The sequence below is a fragment of the Pseudorasbora parva genome, chromosome 3 (genome assembly GCF_024679245.1).
Source record: "Pseudorasbora parva isolate DD20220531a chromosome 3, ASM2467924v1, whole genome shotgun sequence".
Taxonomy (NCBI): domain Eukaryota; kingdom Metazoa; phylum Chordata; class Actinopteri; order Cypriniformes; family Gobionidae; genus Pseudorasbora; species Pseudorasbora parva.
This window is the reverse complement of record NC_090174.1, coordinates 32,535,370-32,562,497: the sequence shown is the minus strand read 5'-3', so window position 1 is coordinate 32,562,497 and position 27,128 is coordinate 32,535,370. Positions and strand designations below refer to the sequence as shown.

At 38.5% G+C, this 27,128-nt stretch overlaps 1 protein-coding gene across 3 annotated transcripts in view; it reads right to left on the bottom strand.

Moving 5' to 3' along the window:
• Positions 1-1,868: 1,868 nt before the first annotated feature.
• The window catches only part of si:ch211-284e13.4 (insulin receptor substrate 1-B), a 28,934-nt gene continuing 3,674 nt past the window's right edge, over positions 1,869-27,128 (bottom strand). For 2 of the 3 annotated variants that reach the window (XM_067438467.1, XM_067438465.1), the window contains exons 2-3: positions 20,625-23,801; positions 1,869-3,378 (exon numbers count right to left, since the gene is read on the bottom strand). In XM_067438467.1, coding sequence (XP_067294568.1) covers positions 3,371-3,378; positions 20,625-23,592 — 2,976 coding nt within the window. In that variant the 5' untranslated portion in view covers positions 23,593-23,801 and the 3' untranslated portion in view covers positions 1,869-3,370. Of the gene's footprint in view, positions 3,379-20,624; positions 23,802-27,128 lie in introns of those variants that run through there. The other variant, XM_067438466.1, reaches the window with a different exon arrangement.

Sequence of the window (27,128 nt, the reverse complement as noted above, 5' to 3'; positions counted from 1 at the left end):
TGTTGTTGTTCTGTTTTAATCCTTAGTACATATTTTGAAGTATGTGAACATTTCAGGTGAGAGGTATGCATGTTATCTGTAATCATTGACAACCACTGTATAAGTGATGTGGATGATGAATATTAACACTGTAAGGAAATGTCACCTCTATTTAACAATTAGAAACACTGCACTGAATGTCACGTCTCACGTATAAATGAACCTGTATATAATAAGCATAACCTAAGGAGGCTTTTATTTGTACATGATAGAAAAGGCATTCATAAGCACTATAAGGCTTCATGTTTTGATTCCTGGTAACTGAAGGCAGCTGTTCTGTACTATGTGAGATATGAGTTTACATTAGCAAACAAGTGATAAAAAATATGCAGATTGTGCAGGCAAAAGAGAAAATTATTGGTTACTAAAAATCTGGTATTAAAAAGCATGTTTCGCGTATTTTCCTCAGTGCTTGAACAATAGTTAGTTAGGAATTTGGCACTAAAACAGGATCATTTCCACACACACACACACACACACACACACACACACACACACACACACACACACACACACACACACACACACACACACACACACACATATATATAGTGAGGAAAATGGAAAATAAGTATTTGAACACCCTGCTTTTTTGCAAGTTCTCCCACTTGGAAAACATGGAGGGGTCTGAAATTGTCATTGTAGGTGCATGTCCACTGTGAGAGACATAATCTAAAAAATAATAATCCAGAAATCACAATATATAATTTTTTAACTATTTATTTGTATGATACAGCTGCAAATAAGTATTTGAACACCAGTTTATCAGCTAGAATTCTGACCCTCAAAGACCTGTTAGTCTGCGTTTAAAATGTCCACCTCCACTCCATTTATTATCCTAAATTAGATGCACCTGTTTGAGGTCGTTAGCTGCATAAAGACACCTGTCCACCCCATACAATCGGTAAGAATCCAACTACTAACATGGCCAAGACCAAAGAGCTGTCCAAAGACACTAGAGACAAAATTGTACACCTCCACAAGGCTGGAAAGGGCTACGGGGAAATTGCCAAGCAGCTTGGTGAAACAAGGTCCACTGTTTCCATTAGAAAATGGAAGAAGCAAAACATGACTGTCAATCTCCCTCGGACTGGGGCTCCATGAAAGATCTCACCTCGTGGGGTCTCAGTGATATTTTGGAGGTGTTTTTCTGCACATGGGATAGGGCGACTGCACTGCACAGAGGATGACTGTGGCCATGTATTGCGAGATTTTGGGGAACAACCTCCTTCCCTCAGTTAGAGCATTGAATATGTGGAGTGGCTCTGTAAGAATCATATCAAGGTTCTGGCGTGCCCTAGCCAGTCTCCAGACCTAAACCCAATAGAGAATTCTTGGAGGAAGCTCAACTCAGTGTTTCTCAGCGACAGGCCAGAAACCTGACTGATCTAGAGAAGATCTGAGTGGAGGAGTGGGCCAAAATCCGTCCTGCAGTGTGTGCAAACCTGGTGAAAAACTACAGGAAACGTTTGACCTCTGTAATTGCAAACAAAGGCTACTGTACCAAATATTAACATTGATTTTCTCAGGTTCAAATACTTATTTGTAGCTGTATCATACAAATAAATAGTTAAAAAATCATACATTGTGATTTCTGGATTTTCTTTTTTAGATTATGTCTCTCGCAGTGGATCTACGATGACCATTTCAGACCCCTCCATGATGTCTAAGTTGGCTAACTTGCAAAACAGCAGGGTTTTCAAATACCTATTTACCTCACTGTGTATGTGTGTGTATATATATATATATATATATATATATATATATATATATATATATATATATATATATATATATATATATATATATATATATATAAACATGCTACGTTAAGACAGGCACCACTGTCCAGATGGTATGAAAAGACCCTGTTCCCTTGTAACTGAACAAAACAATCAAAAGAACACTAGAGCACGTGCACTATTACAGGGCTAGTGTATGTGTGTGTAAAAAGTAAGTCGCAGAACTGTAAAAAAGTGTAAAACAGTATTGTATATGTAGTATAGTTAACATGTCAGACAGAGAACTTTGATGGGTATCTACTGTTTGGTGTGTGTGTATGTTAAATTTATATAGCAGTTCAGTCTACTAATAATAACAGAGCTGCATTTGAGAGAGGCACAGTTTGAAATCTTAATGTAAGTGTGTGATGGTAGTAAACTGGGGATGATAAATACTACAGTAATACACTACCTGGTCATATGAATAAGGACAATGGACACACACACACACACACACAAAAGCAGTTTCAGATATATTGATCAAACTCCCATATCAGTCATCATATTTTGTTCTCCCAGCCATCTGATGCCATCGTACCCAGATTAATAGAAGTAAATATGGATGATATAAATGTGTAAGTGTTTATCTGTGTTGAGGAGCAGATGCATTCACTAAAATTTAAATCACATAGTGCTATGCAATCTGTGGTGTGTGTGCGTGCGTGCGTGTGTGTGTGTCCAAATCTTTTTTTTGCGTGTGTGTGAACTGAGGCGCAGTATGGCTGAGGCTGGGATGACTGATTACACACACACACACACACACACACACACACACGTACACAAATACAGCACAGTAAGGCAATCTGAATACACAAACCATAGCAAATAAAGCTCTTCCATCTCCAATAGTTTTTCTTCACTCTCTTATACTGTAACTGTTTTTCAGCTTTGTTCAGCATAGCGAACACAAAGGAATGGAAAAGCAAAACAAACAAACGAAAAAAAAAATATATAAAGCATTTTTCTTTTACAAAGCACATTGAAACCTGTGTAAAAATGGCTACAATCAAAAATGAGGCACTTTTATAAAAAACGTTGTATTGATAGATAGATAGATAGATAGATAGATAGATAGATAGATAGATAGATAGATAGATAGATAGATAGATAGATAGATAGATAGATAGATAGATAGATAGATAGATAGATAGAATTTATTCTCAGTAATATTATGTCTGCTATATATTTTTCATCTATCATTATACTATTTAACATCTCTCTTAGAATGATTTAAAGTTTGTGGTAAAGGAAAAAAGGAATTTATCATTGGCTCCTGGTTGGCAGTGGCCCTTCATAAGTGATTGAAGGACACGTCCATTTCAGTGATCTCTGACGGAAATGACCATTAGTCTTTTGGCACAAATTTTATTTTGACTGAACCAATGGCAACTAATGAGAGTAAATGTTGTTATGAGGCAAGGGCAGTTGAGTGTCCACTGCTGAGGGATGTGGGTTAACGCACCGTTTTTCAGATCACATCAGGTGTACAGACAGACAAACGCATTCACGCAGGAAGGACAAGTGCTGACTGGACTGAATGCAGGAGCATATTAACAATCTGCAAAAAAGAAAAAGAGATACTCGATTAAGCACCATAAATGTGTGTGTATATATATATATATATATATATATATATATATATATATATATATATATATATATATATATATACTGCTTTGTTGAGGAAACATAATTATCAATGACCTTACATAAAAAATGCAAATATAACATTCATTGTAGATAAGCAATAAACAAATCAATAAAAATAAACATACTACTACCATTATATACTACTGTTCAAAAGTTTGGGGTCAAGATTTGTTTTCTAAGAAACTAATGCTTTTATTCAGCAAGGATGCACTGATTAAAACGGACAGTAAAGACAATTATAATACAACAACAGATTTCTACTATATTTCAAACAGTTTATATTCATCAAAGAATCCTGATCCTTTTTTTTTTTCTACAAAAATATTAAAACACCGTTTTCAACATTGAGAATAATAATAAATGTTTCTTGAGCAGAAAATCAGCATATTATAGTGATTTCTGAAGGATCATGAGACACTGAAGACTGGAGTAATGTTGCTGAAAATGCAGCTTTGCCAATATATATATATATATATACATACAAAGAACGGTGTGAAAAATTCCTTGTCGATTCTAGAGGTCAGAGGAGAATTGGCCGACTGATTCAAGCTAATAGAAGAGCAACTTTGACTGAAATAACCACCCGTTACAACTGAGGTATGCAGCAAAGCATTTGTGAAGCCACAACACGCACAACCTTGAGGCAGATGGGCTACAACAGCAGGAGAACCCACAAATGCTTTGCTGCATACCTCAGTTGTAATGAGTGGTTATTTCAGTCAAAGTTGCTCTTCTATCAGCTTGAATCAGTCGGCCCATTCTCTGACCTCTAGAATCGACAAGGAATTTTTCACACCATTCTTTGTAAAGCCTAGAAATGGTTGTGCATAAAAATCCCAGTAACTGAGCAGATTGTGAAATACTCAGACCGGCCCGTCTGGCACCAACAACCACTCCACCTTCAAAATTGCATAAATCACCTTTCTTTCCCACATTCAGTTTGGAGTTCAGGAGATGGTCTTGAGCAGGACCACACCCCTAAATGCATTGGAGCAACTGCCATGTGATTGGTTGATTAGATAATTGCATTAATGAGTAATTGAACTGGTGTTCCTAGTAATCCTTTAGGTGAGTATATATATATATATATATATATATATATATATATATATATATATATAATGTAATGAAGTAAATATATATATATATATAATGAACTTTTATCACATATTTATAGTTAAATTCATAGTTAATTTTTTGAGAAGGACCTGTATATATATATATATATATATATATATATATATATAGGTCCTTCTCAAAAAATTAACTATGAATTTAACTATAAATATGTGATAAAAATTCATTATTTTCCATAATGTAATGATAAAAAATAAACTTTCACATATTTTAGATTCATTGCACACCAACTGAAATATTTCAGGTCTTTTATTGTTTTAATACTGATGATTTTGGCATACAGCTCATGAAAACCCAATGTAGCGGCAAAACAAGCTTCAAATTTCCAGTTTTGTCTCTTGTTTCTTGGCCACTGTGAAAGGTGATGATGCAATATTTCGGGCGCGTGCAAAGTAGTATGAATTGAACCCAAGAGGCGTGTTGATGTTTCTTAACGATAACTGAGGTTTATTAAATCAAAATAAAGATGCATTGTAGCATAAAACAAACAAACAACTGCAAGGCCGCTTTCAGGCTTTCTCCATGTGCACGGTCAAAAGACCCCCCTCCTGTCAGGGGTGGCCTATCCTCTTAAAAATTTACGTCACCTATAGAGGGCACACACTCAAAGAAATAAACAATTAATAATACAACAACAAAATTATATTTAAATAAAAAAATTGATAAAAAATTAAATAAACTAGTAACTATGGCTCCTACACCCAAAATTCCTATCTCAAAAAATTAGCATATAATGAAAAGGTTCTCTAAACGAGCTATTAACCTAATCATCTGAATCAACTAATTAACTCTAAACACCTGCAAAAGATTCCTGAGGCTTTTAAAAACTCTCAGCCTGGTTCATTACTCAAAACCGCAATCATGGGTAAGACTGCCGACCTGACTGCTGTCCAGAAGGCCATCATTGACACTCTCAAGCGAGAGCGTAAGACACAGAAAGAAATTTCTGAACTAATAGGCGGTTCCCAGAGTGATGTATCAAGGCACCTCAGTGGGAAGTCTGTGGGAAGGAAAAAGTGTGGCAAAAAACGCTGCACAACGAGAAGAGGTGACCGGACCCTGAGGAAGATTGTGGAGAAGGACCGATTCCAGACCTTGGGGGACCTGCGGAAGCAGTGGACTGAGTCTGGACTGGAGTAATGGGCTACAGGTGCCTTATTCCCCAAATCAAGTCACTTTTGGGCTACAGAGAAGCAGCACTGGACTGTTGCTCAGTGGTCCAAAGTACTTTTTTCGGATGAAAGCAAATTTTGCATGTCATTCGGAAATCGAGGTGCCAGAGTCTGGAGGAAAACTGGGGAGAAGGAAATGCCAAAATGCCTGAAGTCCAGTGTCAAGTACCCACAGTCAGTGATGGTCTGGGGTGCCATGTCAGCTGCTGGTGTTGGTCCACTGTGTTTTATCAAGGGCAGGGTCAATGCAGCTAGCTATCAGGAGATTTTGGAGCACTTCATGCTTCCATCTGCTGAAAAGCTTTATGGAGATGAAGATTTCGTTTTTCAGCACGACCTGGCACCTGCTCACAGTGCCAAAACCACTGGTAAATGGTTTACTGACCATGGTATTACTGTGCTCAACTGGCCTGCCAACTCTCCTGACCTGAACCCCATAGAGAATCTGTGGGATATTGTGAAGAGAAAGTTGAGAGACGCAAGACCCAACACTCTGGATGAGCTTAAGGCCGCTATCGAAGCATCCTGGGCCTCCATAACACCTCAGCAGTGCCACAGGCTGATCGCCTCCATGCCACGCCGCATTGAAGCAGTCATTTCTGCAAAAGGATTCCCGACCAAGTATTGGGTGCATAACTGAACAAAATTATTTGAAGGTTGACTTTTTTTGTATTAAAAACACTTTTCCTTTATTGGTCGGATTAAATATGCAATTTTTTTTAGATGAGCTGTATGCCAAAATCATCAGTATTAAAACAATAAAAGACCTGAAATATTTCAGCTGGTGTGCAATGAATCTAAAATATATGAAAGTTTAATTTTTATCATTACATTATGGAAAATAATGAACTTTTATCACATATGCTAATTTTCTGAGAAGGGACCTGTATACTGTACAAATTTTGAATTCTATCCCTTAAACCTAACCCTTACTGAAAACATTCAGTGTTTTTACATTTTCATATATATATATATATATATATATATATATATATATATATATATATATATATATATATATATATATATATATATATATATATATATATATATATAGTCATAATGTATGACTATTTAAAATCTCAAGGCAGCGAACACAAAATCATGTGTTTTCTCAGAGTTGCCTTCAGATTTAAGGTGTCTTGGTCATTGGAGGACACTGGTGCCAGATCATCTCAATGTTATAACAAACAGCATACCAGAGGATAACACAGTCACAGAGGCACCAAACCACTTTCAGTTTAGTCTACAGACAGGACACAGTGAGAAAAGACTCAGATACACACACACTTGAACAATTTTCAAAGTAAACTGAATAGACTGTAAAGATAATAGTATCACTAGAACCGGATCATCACTTAGTTTTATTTTGTTTTCTCAAGAGTCTCTGTTCTTTCTGTATTTTTCTCTATTCTCCATATGAAAACATCACTGAACAGGTTCCATGGGATATCCTTTTTTTTTTTTTTTTACTGCACGTTTAAAAAAAACATCAAAGTACTCTATTTCTGTACTTTTTACTGTACTGCAATGTGTGCATTTACACATATCCCGTCCGGCGCCCACATGCACAGACATTTGTCTATATGCACAAATAGGCCAGACAGGGTCACAGTCAAATAAGTAGTGCAGCATGTGAACGGCCAACACTCCACTGAGAGGCAAATCACACACAATCGACACGCTGAATATGCAATACACTATGCTCACACTGCAAACATTCTTCCCTATGAAAGTCAGTGTAAAACTCACATACACGTCAATGATTCCACCCTGTCTAAATGTGCATGAGTGCATACTGCATTGAAATTCTCAGGAAACTGAGAAACGGCTGAAACTGTCCTTGAGAGTTCAGGAAAAGTTTTATTTTTAATTGCAATTCCATTTGAAGAGTTTAATGCAAGTTTAAAGATTCAAGAAGGTTTAATATTGTATCTCATATCTGACAAAGTACCAGGTCTGTAACCCCAATAATGTGACATACCCCACTGGTCATTTTTTTTTTTTTCAAGGGCTGATTCTTAAGCTATTTCCTCCAATATAAATGTGTGGTCTTGCAACATACAAACTATCATTTATCATCACTTACTTAGCTCTAAGCATCGCATTATTTAAATCCGTAAAGGTCTTTAGATTCTAGTATATATTTACACCCTAATGCACCTCTAGTTATTAACAATTTCATTTGATGTAATTCAAGAAATAATAGTGACAATTACAAGTTTTTAATTATTCACTTTCGTGCCTATGATACATTTAGAATTCTTATGAAAAAATCAAATGAATGCAATCATACAAGTTTCTGAACATTGTCTCTACTTGCTATCAAAATTTGAACTGAATCATCATGAATTTTTAAAAACTTTTTAATTGATTTAACTGAAAACCAAAACTTGCTGATTTAATGGCATTTGATCATTTAAAAAGTAATGGTGATGAATGTTTTTTTTTACCATATAATTTACCATAAAAAAAATAGTAGCAATAGTTTAGGTTTTATGGCACTGAATGTAAATTTATTGTAAAAACTACCAGCTGTGGTTGGTTATTTTAGTTTGCAAAATATATGGATGTAATTTTTTTATGTTAATTTAAAAACACAAACACTGATCACCATAATAGTGACTCAAATAAAATATTTTCAGTAAAACATCAACAAGAACTGTTAAAATATTTCATAGACATATGACAAAAAAATAAAGTCAAACTGGTTTGTAAGAAGTGAAGCTGGTAATGCTTTTTGTGGAGCTGTTTAATCATCCTCCGTTGAGATCTTGAGACATTTGATGTCTTCTTTTATCTTCAGTTGAATTCAACTAAGGCTGTGGCTGGAATCAGTTGTGTGTCTGCTCGTCTCTTCTCTTTTTTCAGTTATTTTTCTTCCTCTAAATGGACATTCACAGAATTCTATGAGTTGCAATGAGCACATTTTCAAAAATTAGTTATTTTCTCTATTACGCATCAAATGATTTTCCCAACAGTTTACGAAACATATGCTGAAGAGTAAATTCTCAATTCTAAATTCTTAAATTCTTTTATACAAAAGTCAATTCTGTATAAAAAATATGCACACAGTGTGACTCCCTGTGCCTCATAAAACAACTTGGAACAGGAAACACATCCATTTGATTAGGCCATTTTACTCTGATCTGGATTACAACATCCCATTTTCTCTGCTTCCCGATTGGTGGCTCCCTACTCTTCTCTCAAACAGACAGCATCGTCATTGCCAAAGAGAGAGAACATACGAGAGAGACACATTCAAAGGGAGAGGGTGTGTGTGTGTATGCTAGTAGAGGAGAGAGAGAGAGAGAGAGAGAGAGAGAGAGAGAGAGAGAGAGAGAGAGAGAGAGAGAGAGAGAGAGAGAGAGAGAGAGAGAGAGAGAGAGAGAGAGAGAGAGAGAGAGAGAGAGAGAGAGAGAGAGAGAGAGAGAGAGAGAGGAGAGAGAGAGAGAGTCATTGAGTCTGCTTGAGTACATGTGCATTAAGCAAACTATTATGGCTAGGTGTTTACAGCAGCTGCAATTAAAATGCTTATTCACATTTAGAAGTTCGGGGTCAGTAAGATTTTTAAAAAATAAATTCTTAATACTTAAAACTTTTATTCACCAAGGGTGCATTGAACTGAGCAAGTAGGAACATTTGTTTCAAATATGTAACATTTAAAATAAATCTCAAATAAACACTGTTCATCAACGAATCCTAAAAAATGTTTAATGGTTTTCACAAAAATGTTAAGCAGCCCAACTTTTCAACATCATAATAAATGTTTCTTGAGCACCAAATCGTCATATTAGAATGATTTCTGAAGGATGTCACACTGAAGACTGGAGTAATAATGCTGAAAATTCAGCTTTGCCATCACAAGAACAAATTATATTTTAAAATATATTCAAACAGAAAACAGTTAATTTACAATATTACAGTAAAAACAGTAAAACATGATGCAAAAACACTGGCCCGAAACTTGTGGACAGTAGTAGACAGTGTGTTTAGGAGAGACACTTTTATGCCACACAGAGGCACAATTACAAGAAAATGATGCATCACACACACTTGATTCTACAATACTGATATATAATATCAGTAGTCTAAACACATGCATTACAATTCTTACTTTCTCATCCTCTTAAACTATCAGGCTAACTATGCCTATACCCACTCCTGCTCTGAGTGCATACACATGAGTGAGTGTTTGTGTGTGACTGTGTGTGTGTGTGACTGTGTGTGTGTGTGTGTGTGTGTGTGTGTGTGTGTGTGTGTGTGTGTGTGTGTGTGTGTGTGTGTTGTGTGTGTGTGTGTGGATGGTTTGTTAACAGCAGACAGATCAATTGGCTCTGCTCTTGGTACACCCACTTGAGTTAACCATAATCTCCCAGCAGACAAGCACCTACCCACACACACACACACACACACACACACACACACACACACACACACACACAACACACACACACACAATAACATAAATAGCAACATATTTTCCTCTGTTGATCTCTTATGATCTTATCACTGAGTGTCTAGACTGAAATCTTTCAGAAGGTGAGTTCACAAATTCAACGGCAAATTTGTTGGTCCATCATGGAAGGCAAAAGCACAAACTCTAAAATCTTCCTAGATAACGTACTTAAATTATTTATTCACTAGAACAATATATTACTCGAATATTTACACATTTACAACCTGGCTTTTACAAACCTGTCAGTAACTTTCAAATAAGTCTAAACCCTGCTGAAAACTCCACCAGCATAAGGTATGTTTTAAATGCAGGGACCAGCATGGGATGCTGGCTTGCTGGTTATCACTGTGGGAATGCTGGTGGACCAGCTACACCAGTTCAGCATAGCTTGAGAACTTCATGACTATGGTGGTCCACCAGCTAGACCAGCGATACCAGCTCTAACCAGCGTAAACCAGCCTGGACCGATTTGGAATTCATGCTGGTCTGTGCTGGATTTTTCAAGCAGGGAAGACCTTGATCAGCTGGTTTAGTTGTTTGATAAGGTAAATTGTATGATTTTCCCCCATCCAAACCAGTTAAGTGCAAACCCTTGATCGGAACTCAATCATACACACAAGAAACGTTCAGACTTTATGAAGTACAAAGTTTAGAAATATCATGAATGGCTGCAACAAACAGTAATGGTGTATCAGGATGTCCTACTAATGCTAATTGTGTAGGCACTGTGATTGTCATGACTAAAAGAATCTTTAAAATCAGCCCTAGGCGGGGTTTGCGCTAGTGTTTGCAGGTGAAGTTGAAAGATTTTGAGGAGCAGGAGCTTCATACATGATCAACATGCATATTTTTAACAAAAATATTTAAAATGGTGTATTATAACTATAATTAACTAAGTATTAAAACCAATTTATTTAATTAAAACAGCTGGCATAGCAGTCCTAGAGCTGCAGCAGAAGCAATTGTTTGGTTAAGGGCCTGTGACTGTCACTCTGGATTTTACACCTTTGCAGACCTAATGAGTGTGTGTGTGTGTGTGTGTGTGTGTGTGTGTGTGTGTGTGTGTGTGTGTGTGTGTGTGTGTGTGTGTGATACTATTAAAGGCTTGGAGAGGACAGGGACTGAGCTTTGGCTGACATGCAGAGACAGAGAGAAAGAAAGACAAGTGGGGGGGAGAAAACGAACAACAGTCTCATTAGTATCACTAAGGAAACGAAACGGATGAGTCTTCCTTTGACGTAGGACAAATCAAAAGTCCAAAATAAGCATCAAATCTTCTCTTACTTGATTTGGAATAAAGCTGGCTTAAAACTTCAAACTATATCCTTTAAATGGTCAAGCATGTATATTAATAGTAGACTCAAAAACAACTGTCTCAGAGTGAGTCGCAGACTGTTAGTCAGTGGATCATTTTGGGCAGCGGCTATTTGCACCAAGTGTTAAGAGCAACTAGATTGTATTTACACTCAGTGAAAATAACATTTTCTTAGCTATAGATGATATTTACACTAAGTGCAATAGCTGTAGAAGCTATTTACAAGGTGAAAGTTATTATTCTATTTACACCATATAAAAGAAGCAGCTCTTTTGCAATATGTAAATAACAATTACATGTAATTTATACTTTATATTGACAGATACATACTATTTGTACCTCAGTTGTTGTACATTAACAGGATGCAATAATAACAGAGTGTAAATTATTTTCATTTCAATTATTAAATGGATGCTGCCTTAAAGAAACACAAAAAGTCCTCCCTACCACCCTTACAGAAAAACCACATGAATTTCACATATGATCACATGTGACCTTCTATGATCACATGTGAACAACATTTCACCACATGTGAACAACATTTACCACATGTGAATAACATTCACCATATGTGAACAACATTCACCACATGTGAACATGTCAGCACATGTGAATGTCACCATATGTGATTTTAACACGTGAATGTCAGCACATGTAAAGATTTTAACACATGTGAATGTCACCATATGTGTTTTAACACATGTGAATGTCAGCACGTGAAGATTTTAGCACGTGAAGATTTTAACACATGTGAATGTCACCATGTGTTTTTAACACATGTGAATGTCAGCACATGTGAAGATTTTAACACATGTGAATGTCATCACGTGAAGATTGACACATGTGAACATGTCACCACATGTGAAAATTAACGTCATCACATGAACGTCAATGTTGGAATATATTTGCACATGCTGTAATAGGTTTCCTATTTCCCATGTAAAACACATGTGATCCACATATTTCACATGTGCTTTTACCATGTTAAATTCCACATGTGCATGTGTTCACATGTGATCCACGTGTGCTTCTAACATGTTTTTACATGTTAAATTTCACATGTGAAAATTCACATGTACATTTAGTCACATGTGGCCACATGTGTTTTTTCACATGTGAAGTTCATGTGGTTTTTTTTGTAAGGGCATAACCCTTCCCAATAGATGCTTTTATTATTATTATTAAACAATTTGTTTGGTACTTTTTTTTCTTAATTTTTATAGAAAGTAAATGCCTTTCTGATGGGATTTGTGATGAGAAAAGAGAAAAGTGAGCGCTGCAAAAGCCAGATTCGAACCTGTGTTGATCACGTCAAAACAATGATCCATTAGCCATAGGCTTTACTGATTGCACCACTGAAGACATTAAACCACAAGCATTTTAAAAAAAAATGTTGTTTGGCACAACCAGGCATTGTTCGTCGGAGCAATTACAAATAGCACATGCCAACAAAGCACGCTATTTTTGCACTTGGTGTGAATATACACACTTTAATATGCAGGAAAACAAAGACATTCTCACGATAATGGCAGCAGCGATGTCCAGGATGATTTATTGTTACGACCCAAAATAGGGACCAACATAAGAGCCATTCACAAAGGTATATAAACCCAAAAATCGCAAAGGCCATGGTAGTTAAAAGATTATTTATTTACAAATTAACAAAACAAACAAACATACAAAACTTAAAGTAAGGACTGGTGAGCTAACTAACTAATCTAAACTACAACTCAGAGTTAATGCTTTCTTAACTCCCGAGAAACAAAAGAAAATACACAAGCAATCTTCCGGGTCAGCTTCCTTACCTATGCTTTCCCGCTAACCTAATATAACTAGACAAACAAAACTCACCATCCTGTACAAAAGAAACCAGGAACACAAACTTCAATGTCACAAACAACAGGTTTCCTGAGGTAGGCTTCTCCACCAAAAACTGACCCTGCGTCTCAATCAGCTCCCTAGTTCACTAGTCAGGGCACTGATCAGGACATAAGTCAATGGGTTGAAACCCTGATCAGTGCCCTGACAACTGAATTAGGGAGCTGATTGAGACGCACCCTGAAGTTTCACCAGCAGCTCTTAAATAGGCAGAGGCCTCAGGTGTTAGGCATAATCAGGCTCCACCCCCATCCAATTGGCAGCCTTCCTCAGACAGGAAATATATATATAAGCAGGGAATGATGGGAGTTGTAATCTTGACACTGCCAATGCAAATCAATCCGACGGGGGCTCACAAATCAAACAAATGAAATCTTTATTTCATTTCATGAAATAAAGTGTTTATGTCATTCTAATCAATTAAATGCGAGTAATCTAATGCTTAATTCTTAACTACTACATGCAACTTTATTTGTCAGATGAAATTGGGGTTATGCAGCATAGATTAAAAAGGTTACTTCAGCGATTAGCATATGGCTTTCTATCAGTAGAAACCCTGGAGTATATTCGAATGTTCATGCTCCCCCCTCTCATATCCCCCTGAGCAGAGAGATTTGTGCATTTTATTTCTGAAAAAATTACTCCGGTGACGCAAATATTGTCGATTTGTGCCATCGGTAAAATGTTTGGCCAGACGCTGAAGACTACAGCCAGCAGAGGGAGCCATTTCTCGCATGTTTTCAACTCACACATGGGGTCGAAATCACAGCTCTCAGCTTGGCTAAGGCATTCATGGAAACGGTGCACTTGGTGGAGCAAAGTGAGTATTTTATCTTTTCAAGTTAATTCCTATGAAAGTTAATCTTCTGGTGCGGAGATGTGCGTGGAGCTGAGGTGACGCAATGACTATAGACGGCGGATAAATGGCTATCCACCAGTCACCAAAGTAACCACGCCCTTAATTATGCATAACTTTAAAGGGTTAGTTCACCCAAAAATGAAAATTATTTCATTAATTACTCGCCCTCATGTCCTTGGACACCTGTAACACCTTCGTTCATCTTCAGAACACAAAGATATTTTTGTTGAAAGCTGATGGCTGAGAAAGGCTTCAGAAAGGCCTCCACTGGCATTCAGTACATTTCCACTCACAAGACCCATAAAAGGCACTAAAGACTTTGGTACAAAGTCCATCTCACTACAGCGGCTGTACAATAATTGTATCAAGCGGCGAGAACAAAATCGGCCAATCGAAATAATGACTTTATCTGCCAAGATATTGTCTTCCGTGTAGGTCTCGGACGTGAAATCACGCGATAGCAGCGCTCCTCCTCTTCCGGGTCATGTATTCGCTATGATTTGAACGGCGGAGCTGCGTCATATTTTCACACATGCGTCGAGTTCACGTCAATAATTTGGTGGATTATATCGTTATTTTGATTTTTGTGCGCACTAGGGCTGGGCGATATGGCCAAAATTTCATATCCCGATATAGCTCATTTGATATCCCGATAACGATATACATAACGATATAGCAACCTTTCTATTAATTCAGTTTATGAATAGTCTATACAAAATTGCAATGTGGAAATGCAGTTTGAAATGATATACAAAACAAATAAAGGTAGTATGGACTACATTTTTATTTTATTTAGAACCTTTTTTTAAAGCAAGACTGTTAGTAAAGTTAACACCTGCCTAGGGATGTTAACCGATGACCGTTTGACCGATGGTTGACCGTATCAACGTTAACCGATCAAAGTTGTCGGTTAAAATAAATAAAAAAGTGATCTCTAAATTAGGCTATTATAGACAGTGGACTAAACGCTACTACAGGTGGCCGTCTCATTCCAAAATCTTTTTGTGTGATTGAACATATCCCTCGCGCTCAATTTTTCATAACTCGCCTGTTTGTACTTAATAAACCAATAAAAACATTTGGCGCGAGGTCACAGCGTTTGGGTTTGCGCGCTCACAAGGTTTGCAAAAAGTAAACACTCGAGGTTAGAGCCAGGGCAGACGACAGTATGAAGCGTGCATTTCGCTTAAGATGGGCTTACATTTGGAAATATATTACATCTTCATTTCAGTGGTAACACATAAGGTGTTGATCGTCTTTCTTTATTATTGTTAGCAGTAACGTTACCTCAAACTAAAGCGGCGTCTCTTCGGAGCTGTCATTTTCTTAAATGAGCCGCAGCAATGATTCAAATGAGCTTCTAAGGCTGGACAAACGCCTTTATTTTCAACGCATCACCTTGTACCCAAACCATTTCGAAACTAAGGAGCCATTTGTCCTCTGATTACAAACAAGCTCCTCTGCGGCGCGTTTGCGGGACTCGTGTTTCGCGCTGTGGGGGATTTTAAAAAAGTGACGTGAGTGGAAGGGAGGCTGCAGCGCGTGTGTGTGTGTGAGTGAGAGAGCGAGAGAGAGACAGAGGGAGCGCGTTATGTATTGCATGGGCATGCCGTGGCGTGAGGTGCATCTTGACATAAAATTCTGCCATAAACGCCTTATCGTGGCGTAAGCGATAGAGCCTTATATAAAACGATAGACATTTTCTATCGTCCAGACGATATATTTCGTCATATCGCCCAGCCCTAGTGCGCACAATAACTATTTTCGTTGCATTGTAAAATTATTGTACAGCCACTGTATTGAGATGGACTTTGTAACGAAGTCTTTAGTGCCTTTATGGGTCTTGTGAGTGGGTCAGTGGAAATGTACTGAATGCCAGTGGAGGCCTTTTTGAAGCCTTTCTCAGCCATCAGATTTCAACAAAAATATCTTCATTTGTGTTCTGAAGATGAACGAAGGTGTTACAGGTGTCCAACGACATGAGGGTGAGTAATTAATGAAACCATTTTCATTTTTGGGTGAAATAACCCTTTAAGGCTTGATATAACGTAAACGAATGAGTCATACATTTTTTTTTACCCCCCTCACAGTTGTCATGAAGGTCAAAATAAAGTCCTTTAGCCGTATAGGCCAAAACCACAATTTGTACCAGGCTGTAAAAATGTTTTTGCAGTAAAGTTGAGAATTTTAACATGGGGCTCAATGAGATTCTGCTCCATTCTGGACCCTGTCCCTAGTGGCAGGTTGAGGAATTACAGTTTAAATTACTTCCGTATTGGCTTCATAAGAGATTGTGGGAGGTTGCCACTTGAGCTCATCATGATGCGTGTAATCTGACAACTGCTGCGTTTGTGCTGACACTTCCTCACCGGCTAAATCACAAAATATTGAACAAACACGTTCAGTTTTTAATTGTAGTGTCTGTTCTCTAACTGAACTGATTTTTATGAAGATGAACCAGGTTGTGGGAAAGTAAAAGTGATCCAGTAATCTAGTAGTGGTGACTTTGTGAGTGGCCTCACAGGGCAGTGAAGCATTCTGGGAATTTTAGTCTTTCATCCCCATTAGACAAAAAAAAACATTTTCTGTCATTTCTCAGGCTAGAAAGCACCAAATTCAAAAATAATTTCACATTTCTACTATATTAATGACCCAGTTTAAATACAGATTAATCTTCCCAGCACTGAAGTACCCCTTTAAGTGTTCAAAACATTCATATTAAAGGTATATTTGAATGTACCCACAACATTTGCAAAAAGGCTGACTGACTATTCAGGGCTCTAGACCAGATATACCCAAAATAGGGCCTGCGGGCCAAAGTTGGCCCATGATGTACTTTGATTTGGCCCTCCATGTCATGAGGGAAAAATATATTTAAAATTATATTTTTTTGTTTGTTTGTTTGTTTATCATGTGTTATCTGCATTCAGCAACAATCCTAAATCCAATCGAGAATCTGTGGAAAGAACTGAAAACTGCTGTTCACAAACGCTCTCCATCCAACCTCACTGAGCTCGAGCTGTTCTGCAAGGAGGAATGGGCAAAAATTTCAGTCTCTCGATGTGCAAAACTGATAGAGACATACTCCAAGCGACTTACAGCTGTAATCGCAGCAAAAGTTGGCACTAAAAGTAACTTAACTTAAGGGGGCCGAATAATTTTGCACGCCCAATTTTTCAGTTTTTGATTTGTTAAAAAAGTTTGAAATATCCAATAAATTTCGTTCCACTTCATGATTGTGTCCCACTTGTTGTTGATTCTTCACAAAAACGTAGTTTCATATCTTTATGTTTGAAGCCTGAAATGTGGCAAAAGGTTTAGTTCAAGGGGGCCGAATACTTTCGCAAGGCACTGTATATATATTATAAATAAAGACCTAATACTGAAAAAAAATATATTATAAATTGATCTAAAATATTATTAGGAAAATATTTTCTATTGAGCAACATTATTATGTTTTTTTCTACTCATAGAACTGTACTGTTAGATGCACTATTTTCTGGCCTAATTTATTATAGTAATTTTATTTATTTAATTTTTACATTTTAAACACTTTCTTTAAACTCTTTTAAAAAGTGTTAAAATTGACTAAATAAGTCATGAAAGTTTTCTCAGAATTCTAAAACTTTTTATTTAAATGTAAAAATGATGACAAGGTAGTTCATAATAACTACACTATATTTGTATTAAGAAGCAGAATAGGCCTTTGAATAAAATTACACTGTTCCTTTATTCAGTGGATTTTGCTTCATCGGGTCCAGTTAGGTTGCAGGATCAAACTACAAAACCCTCTAATGCAGTTCATATAATGAAACAAAACAACAACAAAAAGAAACCACAAGACGCAAAATCAACACAGAAGCAGCTTACAAAAGGAGAGCAATTTGAGAGATTTGAGCTTTAACAACAAATATGCATGCAGACAAAATATAGCGACTCTAAACTGTATCCCCATGAGAGGTGTTTTACTGGGAAACGGTACACTTGAGGACAAAGTGGATTTTTGTTCCCAATTTTTTTTTTTACTAATGATAATTCCACTTGGGTACTGTAATGAATCACTGCACATACACAAAAAGACACACATTGCCATGCAATAATGCTGGTGTGAGTAAATGCCCTCCTTCAGGTCCACTGTAAAGGAATGTATTCTCCTCAGGGCTGCTGATGGGTCAGCTAGATTAGAGCTACTCTGACCTACAACAACCTGCTTGTCTAGACAGCTTTGGGTTGGAGCAGATTCCCCTCTTATTAGCACCACTGTGGTGACTGGGTTTGTATGAGGTAAAGCCTTCAGAATGTCACTTTGAGTCACACAATACCTGCATTGACGCTCTGACTCTTTATCTGTCTCTGTTAATCTTTCTCTCTCAATCTAGTCTTAACCTTACTGTCTTTCTGAGGCCACATACTCTCTGTTAGTCGATTCATTTGTTCTCTGGTGTCATCTTTCTTTTAACCACTAAAAACAATTCTTGGTCTTTCATACTACTCGTCTTATACAATTTCCTGCCCTCGTATTTAAATCACCCCAGCTCACTTTCAAGTAGTTTACATAAAATGGTTTTAAGGATGCTCATCAAGCATAGACTGAACTCAATTGCACAGTCAAGGATCTGCCTTTTTCGTTTTGTTTTTAACATTTTGGATTAGGATAAATCAAATCTGAGGTATGTGAGTTATGGAAGATTGGACTCAAAATAATTAGTAGTGCATGCACTGCAAAACACACTCAGAACACTTTAGAAACCCCATAGAAATGCCCAAGTAACGCCCTAGCATGGTGATAGTGCTTGCAAACTACTGCATGGACAAGCACCACTCACTTTTTCTACAGAAAACATAAAAATCTAATTGTAGTGAGCCATTTCTTTGCCACTTGCAGCAGCACCAAATGGAATTTCAAATGAAATAGCTGTTTACAAAACACGTCCTGCTATTGTTTGGGGGGGAAAGATAATCCTGTCCTAAAACCATTGGTTGAGTCAATGTTGCCATGGTTGGCTCCTCAAACAATCAGAGCAATGATGAACACATCACAGAGCCATAGTATTTAAACGTTCTGAGAAAATCAATACAATCAGCTATAATAGGAGACAGCATGACACATTAAATCTCTGCATACAGCAGCCTAATTGAGAGAACAGTAAACTCTATGCAGACAGCGATCAAGAGAGTGCAGGGTTGAGATGAGAACTACTGGATTACACTGACCTGAAGCATGTCATAAGAGCAAAAGAAGCAAATCATCTGACTAGTTGTTTTAAGACAGTTATATGCACCCCTTCTGTAGTAAATTACGTCGCACAGCGTAACATGAACTACAAAAATCATATCCTTAGTCCCAATTTATAGTTGAAACATTTTATAAAGGTTAGCTGTTAAGAGTAGTCCATTCTTGCAGAGACAGTCTATATGTTACCAAGAGAGGGATATAGAAGGTCAAGATAAATAACTTAAAAGAAAGAAAGGAGAAAGAAAATGTGAAGAGAGGAGCGAGATGAGTAGAAGCAGAACCACATTCAGGAACATTTTCAGCAAGACTGAAGTTAAATAGCCATAATTATCTACAATCACAGCGAGTTAAATATATATATGCGGATACAGGGCTGCTCAGAGGTATCCCTTATAAACACTTAGATAAGCCACAAATATGCTATATTCTCAATCCACACAGATCACAGGCACACACACACACACACACACACACACACACACACGTATATGTCTGTTCTCACACTGCCCTTATCATGCATTCATAAACTGTAACAAACACATACTCAAAACTAAACCTAAATGATCTGTGGTTATTACTACAATCCAAAAGCTGTCAGGTTCTTCTTTACTCTACTTCACCAACACTTCACAAATGGAAACAGGCAGAGAGCAGTCCAAATACAGAACGAGCCATTTTACAATATTTACTATTGTTCTATAACAAAAGAAAGAGAGGAGTGAGGCCCAAAAATAACCCTTGATAAGCCATTACCATCACTGTGAGCCTCAGAAGGAAAGATTATCATTTCCAGTACAAATACAGTGAATGACAAATGATTACATGAGTCTAGAATGAATGTATGTTAGAAGCATATGTTCGTACAGAATATTGTAACCATATAATCACTGTTATTCTATTAAGGTGATATAAAAAATATGTTAGATGTGCGACCACTGATTATGTGCAGCAGTCACATTGGTAAGGATAGAAAACTAGAGATTAATACTTAAAAACTAAACGAAAAACCAAATGGAACATTATGAAAAGGCAAACATGTGAATTGGGCTTCAGTAATGTAGGTAGCAAATAAAATTTAGTAGTGTACAATGCTTTTACCTTTGCTGTCCTTCCTGCTGCTCTGATGGATTCTCAATTCATCTGATTTGATAAAATCAATGCTGGCATATGTGTTGATGCTGGAGGTGGTGTTTCCTCCTGTGCCACCCAATCCCCCAGTCAACCCTCCTACTACAGGAGAGAAAAATGAGTGAGGGCCAGAAGGTCCATCCACACTGGTTTGATTCTCCTTACTGACCAAGTCCAAATCAATGTAGTTCAAGCCTTGCTCAAGGGTTAAGGAAGATGCCTGAGCAGCAGGAAGAGTTGCCACTCCAGGACTGGCACACTGTGGAGAGGGTGGCTGATTATTAGACCAAAGGTTGCTCTCTAATCCTTGCTGTCGCGGTGGACCGCAATGTGGTGTTTCAGGAAAAGGAGAAGCAGAGGGGGAGAGAGGGAGAGTTGGAGGTGCTATGAATGTCTCAGAGCGATGTCGCCTTCTTGCTGATGATTCCACCCTTACTAAACGGGCACCCTGATCCACATTTGAAAAAGCTTTGGGTGAAGGATAATTCATGTTATGCTCCTGTTCCATGGAGGATGGCAGAGGTGTTTGGCCAGTTTTAGGGGACATGGATTTTTTATCTGTATCCAATCCATATTTCATCTCAGTATAGTCTGTAAAAGGAGCAGCAGTGACATCTGTAGATGTCAAGCCTGTCATGCTGCTCTTCCTGAGTCCTATTTCCAATTCTTGTTTTACTTGAGGAGCTCTGCTGATCTCCTCTCTGACCTTTGGGGCAGGTTTAAAAGAAGAGAGAGGAGTGAGAGAAGAGGGTGAGTTACCCAAATCCATGTTCACATATTCGGAGGATAAAGAGATAGAGGTGGAGAGGGGTGCTGAGAAGCTCCGGGGAAGGTTGGCAGATCCACCTTGACACGGTTGTGGTCGGTGAAAGGCTCTTTGATGTCCATGTGCCATGGAGTTCCCTGGCTCAGCTGTAGTCCTCCCCTTGTTATGTCCTCCTCGCTCACCCTGATAAACAATGCTTACATACTCTCCAGGGCTCTGGGATGCTGTCGGGAGCAAAGTCTCCCTGACTCTCGGCAACGTATTGGCTTTGGACATATCCACAAAAAAGTTGGACAACTTGTCCTTTCTTGGCTGTAAATGACCCTGTTTCTGAAAACCTGGCCCACGCTTCTGCTGGTGATGGTGTTGGGCTGAAACTTTGGGGTGAGCTCCCCCTACCCTGTGTACTGCAGACAGTCTGGTTGCTCTTCCCACTCCACCAACAGACAGAGACAATGATCTGTCTTCAAGGCTTTCACTGCTAGCTGAACTAGAGGAGAAAGACGAGGAGGACAAAGAGAGTTGTCCACCACCACCTGAGCCCACAGGTGTGTCCCCTCCACAATGGTAACCAACTTTTCCTCCCGCTTCACCTCTTCCCATACAAACCCTGTCCAGATCATCTTCAAAACGGGTTGAGAGGGCAGTGTGTTTATATGAACGTGGCAGCGAAAAATAAGAATAGACCATCTTTGGCTGCAGTGGTTGCTGCTCTGGGTGTGATGGAGGAGTACTGCAAGCTGACCTGGCACTAATAGGTGACATGTTCATGTAGTCGCTGCCTGCCCGACTCTCCATGCTGCCCCTGCTCCCCCAAATGCATCCACTAAGGCCATGTAAGTCTGGTGAACAGCTACTGTTCGGAGACATCATCATGTAGCCCTCATTAATGGGTAGGCGGATGTGCTGGGGGGGTGAGACACTACTATTGGGGGTCATGGCCATGTATTCATCTCCCCCTTTTGGCACTACATCTGAACCAGCAACTGATAGTGACAATGAAGCAGGAGGAGCTGTAACACCTGGTAACATAGACATGTAGCCACTGTCAATTGAGGAGTCTTCAGGCCCCCCTTTAGTACTGACACCTTTATCTGCTGAGTTTTCCTGCACCAATGATGTTGTAGCTGAACCTCCCGAGCCTCGTCGTGAAGTGAAAGACTCTCTACTTGCACTGCGTGACATCACTGCATAGTCTTCTTCATCCTCTTCTTCCTCCTCTCTGCGGTGTGGGACCAAACGCTCCTGGGTAGAGGTGGGAGGTAAGGAAGCCCGCTTGCTGAGCAGCCTGCGGTCAGCCTCACACTCGCGACTAGATGAACGACGAAGAACCCTGCGTCCATGAACACGTTTGTGACACCCTTCTCTGTGACCCATCAATATATAACTGGCTCTACCTTCAACAATGGCACCAGAAAGCCCTCCAGCTAGCAGGGAGTGCTCTCCGGGGCTGGAGCCATACTCATCTGAAGAACCATAATCACTGGGTGATCCTGACATGGACACTCTCTGAGGAATTCGAGCATAAGTGCAGATAGGAACTGTCCCAAAGGCAGCTCCACCTAACCCACATTCTGACCCATGACCAGAACTAGATGAGAGGCTGGGAGCTGGGGAAGGTGCAGGGTTAGGGGTGTATCGTGCAAGGCTGAGGGTGATCTTCGCTGGAGTTGGTGCTCGTGTGGGTTTAGGTCTCAAGGTTGGGGTAGTTGAGCAGGATGAGCCATTGAGACTCGGACTTGTGCTGAGTGCCGTTGCTCTGCCCCCTCCATCCTCTGTACGAGCACCAATGCTGGCTGTCCGTGACCTAGAGAATCCATGCCGTGGAGTAGGAGACGTGTTGGTGTTCGAGACTCCAGGGGTTTCCGTTCTAGCACGTCTGGAAAAACCAACCTGGGAAGGGGGAAGATTTGGGTGGTGTCGTCTAGAAGGTACACTGATAGGGTTAGAGGCAGTTCCTCCTCCACAGCTCACACCAACAGTTTGGGATTTGCTTCTTTGACGAAATTCTTCACTCAGAGCCTTCATGGCCTCAAGAAGGGTCTCATGCATGTTCTGTGCCACCACTGAATCCTCTACTTGCATCCAGAATTCTCCAGGGCCTGTCATGGCAGAACGACCAACTTCAATGAAAAAAAAGTTTTCAGAGTGGCCACAGCGTCGAACATTCATCAGCTGGAGGACCACAGCTGCAACATCAGAATTGAGTTTGACAAAGTTGACTGTTTTGTCTGTCAAGCAAAGTCTGTAGATTCCAACTAGATTCCTGGCCTGACCAAGACCTTTTGGCCAGACTTTAACTTGCCAGACCTCCTTAAAGGCAGGGCCAGGGGAAGGCAGTCCACAGTCTCCTCCACTGCCACACTCATCAGGAGTCTTACCTACAGATACAAAAGAAAATATAAGAACACAGTTGAAAAGTAAAATTAAATATACATAGATTTAAAGTATGGTATTTTGTTGATAGTGTCTATATACATAATTCAAATTCGATAATTTCCAATCAAAATTGTCACAAAAAAGTATACGTCCCCACACAGCAAGTCTTGTTAAGCCACACTCATTTAAAAAAGGTTTGGGGAAGAATTTTATAAGTGGAAAAAGGTATTTTTATAAAATTAGAGTCAAAGTTGTGAAAGACACCATATTTTCACCATATTTAGAGCAAAATGTTAAGATGACGTTGCTTTTCTAAGCTAATGTCATCATAAAAGAATGTCATGAATAGGCTACATACGCAATTCACAAATTATTTTGTGTGTGTGTGTGTGTGTGTGTGTGTGTGTGTGCCCTTGTTTATATTTGATTGTGGGGACCAAACGTACATAAAGATAGTAAAACCTGAGATCACCTACATTGTGGGGACCAGCCAGCAGTCCCCACTTTTCAAAAGGCTTATAAATCATACAGGATGAGTTTTTGTTTTGTTTTGAGATAGTAAAAATGCAGAATGTTTCCTGTGATGGGCAAGGGCGTAGGTTTGGTCTCAGCTTTGGTGGGGACATCCCACCAGGTTTGCCCAGATTATATAGCCTATTATTTATTACTGAGTATGGAAATGCACCATAGTTTAGGAATGAATACGATTATTAATTTATGAGGCTTTTCAGCCCAATTTAGTACCATTATAATAATAAAACAAAATACTCTTTAATTGTCAGGTTTATAAATGATTTTAAAAACTGATTTGGAAAAAAACACAGCATGCACACAAAATTACTTATTTTCAATATAAAAAATGATTGTGGACTGGATTTTTTTTTTTTTTTTTTACCTCTTATCACATTATTGAGCATGTCAAAGATTAGTAAGATCTTTAGATTTGATGCATTGTTAGGTTTTGTTACTGTTCGTGGCTCTTTTTGCCCCACTGACTTCCATTAAAACCACATTTTTTGATTGTAAAGCCATAATGCTTTGTAATCATGCACAATCACTTTTTATATTAAAAATAAGTTATTTTGTGTGTAGGTTTTTTTTCCAAATCAGTTTTGAATCAGTTTTTGAAAATCATTTATGAACTTGGCATTTAAAGAGTGATAGTAGTGATAAGAGTGACAATTAAACGATGACAACAGCTCGACAATAAACATGGAATCAAGTAGGCCTATGCAAACTTGCAACAGAACACATTTTATATTATTTTACATTTGATTATTTTATTTATTTCTAAACAACTCTTTAGTAGCCTATATTGGTGCACTTTAAAGGGACATAAATAAATACCCAAAAATAAAGATTCTGTCATCATTTACTCGCCCTCATGATGTTCCAAACCTGTATGAGTTTCTTTGTTCTGCTGAACACAAAAAAAGATATTTTGAAGAAAGTTTGTAACCAGACTGCTTTGGGGGCACCATTTCCTTCCATGGTAGGAATTCAACATAACAAAGAAATGTATACAGCTTTGGAAAAACTTGAAGGTGAGGAAATTGACAGATTTTTAATTTTTTGGTGCACTGTCTCTTTAAGCAGTCATTTTGAACCACTAACCACTTTACTGACAAAAATGTTCTGAAATTCAAAAATTAAATAAAAAATTATTTATTAATTTATTATTATGACTATATTATTATGCAATTATTTGTCCCATTTCTATCTAAATATTTTTTTAGATGTCAAACTTTATATGACAGGATTTTCATTATTAATATAGCCTATAGCTAAATGATAAATTAATAACATTAATCAGGCTATAATCTATTAATTAACCAGACTAATGTCTAGAAAAATACGTCTGCCAAGCTTTGATAATGTATGGGTTATTATATTATTATATTATCCATTAAAAAAAAACAATAGGCCTACCTAGAAGCACGGATGTGTCCGTCATCGCTACTGCTTTCAGTCAGACAGTCTGAGACACTAAAATGCTTCTCTGCAAAGGGTGCAGTTTGTCTTTGGTTCATCGTAAGTTACTGGACAGACCCACTGATACCTTTTTTCTATTCAGCCCTATATCTGGAAATCCTCTTGCGTTTAAACGGTGGACGCGAGCTCGACATTTTTTTTAAAAAACCGCGCAACGCGGTGCAAGTGTACAGCGCATGTTCTCGAGACTCCGTCGCTATGGCAGCAAAGTCGCTAAAGCAATCTTGTGCATGTGCGTCGACCCGTATTGGTTTGATATGGCGGGACGCGTCATTTTGCTTGTAAATACGGGACGAAACGGAATCGATCCATATAGCAGCACGAAGGAGTTTGCTAAAATATTGGTGGGGACAATTTTGCCATCTTAAAATATTGATTGGGACTAGTACCTAGCGTCCCCCCCTAAACCTACGCCCATGGTGATGGGTAGGTTTAGGGGCAGGGGCAGTTTGTACAGTATAAAAACCATTACGTCTATGGAGAGTCCCCACAAAGATAGTGAACCAGTCAACCAGACGTGTGTGTGTGTGTGTGTGTGCGTGCGTGCGTGCGTGCGTGTGTGTGTGTGAGCCTGTTTATGTGGTTAATGAGGACACAAATTTGTATAACTACATGGGTATTACACTATAAATGTGGTTTATGAGGACAATAGCTTAAAAAACATACTAAGTTATGTTTTTTTGAGAAAGTAAAAAAATGCTGAATGTTTCCTGTGATGGGTAGATTTAGGGGCAGGGGCAGTGTAAGGTGATAGAAAATACGGTTTGTACAGTATAAAAACCATTACGCCTATGGAGAGTCCCTGTAAACCACATAGACCAACATGTGTGTGTGTGATCTTCAAGGGCAATATTAATTTGTTAAATTTACGTGACAGCTTTTAGTTACCCTGAAAGCAACATAGTATCGGCTCACATTCGGCCCACATATGTGTGGAATTCACATGTAGCCTACCAGAAGTGGCCCGGGTTCGGGCCGACACTGTCTATGACTGTCTGGGTAATAACTAAATTAGCCCTGTGCCGATAAAACCAGCCCAGGTCGGACAACACTTTTTTGACTGCTTAGTGAATGGTTGTACAAAATTAGTGTAGTATAATATCACACTGATTTTACTGCTGTTCGCCATTTATCTGACAAATGTTGCACATTTCGTAGCGTAGCCTACGTGCTTTTAAAAATGGAGCAAGATGCTCTCCGTGCAGTTGCTGGATACAAACAGTAGCTACAGCCAAGTGAATTAATTATAGCCTTTAAATACGGACCCGAAATAAACCGAGGAAGGCTTATAGAATCGCTTGCTCGGCAACTAATGTCTCCATATCATCACACTGGTG